Consider the following 2,672-nt stretch of genomic DNA (forward strand, 5'->3'; position numbering starts at 1 on the left):
GAAGAAGAAGAAGAAGAAGAAGAAGAAGAAGAAGAAGAAGAAGAAGAAGACTGAATTCTGACTTAAATCTCAAATTTCCGGCTTCAAACTCAAATCAAATGTCCCCATGTGGCCCTGATCCTGTTGGGTGTAGGCAGCCCTCCATAGGTCAAGGTGTTCCTGCGTCCCCCTGTCACCCAGCGGAGTGTCGGGGTGCCCGGCCCGCTGACGTCACAGACAGACGGGGTTTTTTTTGGGGGGGGGGGGGGGGGGGCGGGCGCTTGCCAACATGTGACAGAGCATCGCACCCATCCTACCACTCCGGAGGTAAACTCCAACACAGACTCAACTTCATGCGCTCGCCTTCTCCATCGGCTCCGTCTATTTTCTGTCTTTATTTTTTTTCTTTTTTTTTTACTCATCTTCTTTTACTTCTTCCTCTCCCTAACGAGCCCTGTAATGTCCTGTTAATTCTGTGTGCGCTAGTTAATGAGCATTAATCCGTCACCCCTGGATGCTATTGTTGCAGCGGGGGATGGCCATTTGAATGCAAATGCGTGACACTGTGACAGCAAGGTGCTTATTAAAGTGATGAGCGCTGCTGTGCGCTGTACCGGGGGACCAGCGGAGTGAGAGGAGCGGAGCGGGGCAGCTGGAGGAGCGGGGCGGACTGGAGGAACTTCTGCTCTGCTGCAAAACTAACAAAAGAACGACAAACAAACAAAAAAAACCAGCAAGAACAACAGCAAAGAAATGGCAAGTTCTGCGTCCCTGGAGACGGTGATGTCCTGCGGTAGGACCGGGCCGTCCGCGGCCCCAAAGAGCCTCGCCTTCTCCATAGACCGGATCATGTCCAAGGGCTCGGAGCCGAGGGGCGGCGGAGAGGAGCGGCCGGAGGGGAGGAAGCTGCTGGGGCTCTGCTCCCCGATCCCCTGCATGATCCCGCTGCAGCCCTTCAGCTACGACCTGCAAGCCAAGGCGCTGATGAACTACTCGGAGCTGTGGAGAGCCAGCTTCCGAGGGACTTTCTGCGGCTCCGCGGCCGCTCCGTGCAAAGCCAGCTGCGGCATGTGCGCCAAGGCGGAGGCGGGCGTGAAGCAGCCGGGCCGCGTGGTGAAGCCGCAGGTGATCCAGCAGGCCGTGGCCGTGCCCAGCGGCGTCGGCGGCGGCGGCGGCGGCTCGCTGTACTATCTCAACTACCTGGACTCTGCGTACCAGCAGCAGTCGGAGCTGCTGGCCGGACACTGGTTCTCCAGCCCGCAGGCCCACGCTTCTCTGTCGGCGCACCACAGACTCTTGCTGCTGGAGAACGCGAAGCTCGCCGGGGTGGGTGCCGAAAAGCTGCCCACGCCGCAGTACCCGCACAAGGAGCATCTGCCGGGGCAGCTGGACCAGATAGTGAAGGAGAGCCACGGCCTGAGCCCCGAGAAGAGCGGCGCCAAGACGCACAGCAAAGTCAGCGGCGGCAGCGGCGCAGACGGGAAACCCAAAAACTTCACGTGTGAAGTGTGTGGAAAGGTACGTGTTCATGTTTGTTTTTTAAGTGTAACTGGCTAAGCTTCATAATATATATATAATATATTATTATATTATATTATATTATATTATGTGTATGTGGTGTCAAATTTAGATTTTAATGTTATATTTTAATTTAAATCCCACAATTTTAAGTGTTATTAAATATTAAGTCATTATTTACAACAAAAAATAAGGAAAAATGTTTTTTTCCTGAAAACGAAAATATATCCTTACAATCAGAATCAAAATCTGAAAAGAAGACTTATTAGCATGGACGTAGAAATTACCAGGAGTTTGCTTTGGTTGATGGTGCGTATATACTTTCAAACGCTTGCTCTTGGGGGACAATTATTGGGACTTCATACATTATGGAGTGTGGTCTAGACCTCTCCATCTGTAAAGTGTCTCAAGATAACTCCTGTTATGGTTTGATACTATAAATACAATTCAATTGAATTGAAAACACATTTAAAGATTGTTTTGAATTTAAAAAAAAACACAATAAATATAGAAATAAATAACACGTAGCCAAGATAGAATTAGCCTGTATAACATTTAGGGGAAAAAGAGGCTTAATCCCGAGAAAAAAAACGAATTATTATAGGCAGGGACCACAATAAATTCCTGAGGATCTAAATGAGACAATTTGACGCCAGCAGATTTTTAAAGTCGCCCGTGTTGTTGTTCTAAATAATTAATACCCTGTATTTATTTAGCCTAGTTATGTTTTTGTTGTTGCATCCTCTTAGGTTTTTAACGCGCATTACAACCTGACCAGACACATGCCGGTGCACACCGGGGCCCGGCCCTTCGTCTGCAAGGTGTGCGGGAAAGGCTTCCGGCAGGCCAGCACGCTGTGCAGGCACAAGATCATCCACACACAGGTACACACACACACACGCACGCACACACACGCACACACACATACACGCACGGACGTGCGCACACACACGCGCTTGTTTCTTAATCAATTTCTGTCTTTTCAAATTTTTTTTTTTGAATAGTTTCTCTCTCTCTTTGTTTCCGGTTCAGGAAAAGCCTCATAAATGTAACCAGTGTGGGAAGGCGTTCAACAGAAGCTCCACGCTCAACACGCACGTGCGGATCCACGCCGGGTACAAGCCTTTCGTCTGTGAGTTCTGCGGGAAAGGTTTCCACCAGAAAGGTAACAGTTC

At 49.6% G+C, this 2,672-nt stretch overlaps 1 protein-coding gene across 1 annotated transcript in view; it reads left to right on the forward strand.

Annotated features, from left to right (window-relative positions):
* The first annotated feature begins 263 nt into the window (after nucleotides 1–263).
* fezf2 (FEZ family zinc finger 2) overlaps nucleotides 264–2,672 on the forward strand; it is a 6,287-nt gene continuing 3,878 nt past the window's right edge. The window contains exons 1-3 of the mRNA XM_032512956.1: nucleotides 264–1,497; nucleotides 2,247–2,381; nucleotides 2,530–2,662. Of these exons, the coding sequence (XP_032368847.1) occupies nucleotides 733–1,497; nucleotides 2,247–2,381; nucleotides 2,530–2,662 (1,033 nt within the window). The 5' untranslated portion in view covers nucleotides 264–732. The remainder of the gene's footprint in view (nucleotides 1,498–2,246; nucleotides 2,382–2,529; nucleotides 2,663–2,672) is intronic.

This window comes from Etheostoma spectabile, chromosome 4 (genome assembly GCF_008692095.1).
Source record: "Etheostoma spectabile isolate EspeVRDwgs_2016 chromosome 4, UIUC_Espe_1.0, whole genome shotgun sequence".
Lineage (NCBI taxonomy): Eukaryota > Metazoa > Chordata > Actinopteri > Perciformes > Percidae > Etheostoma > Etheostoma spectabile.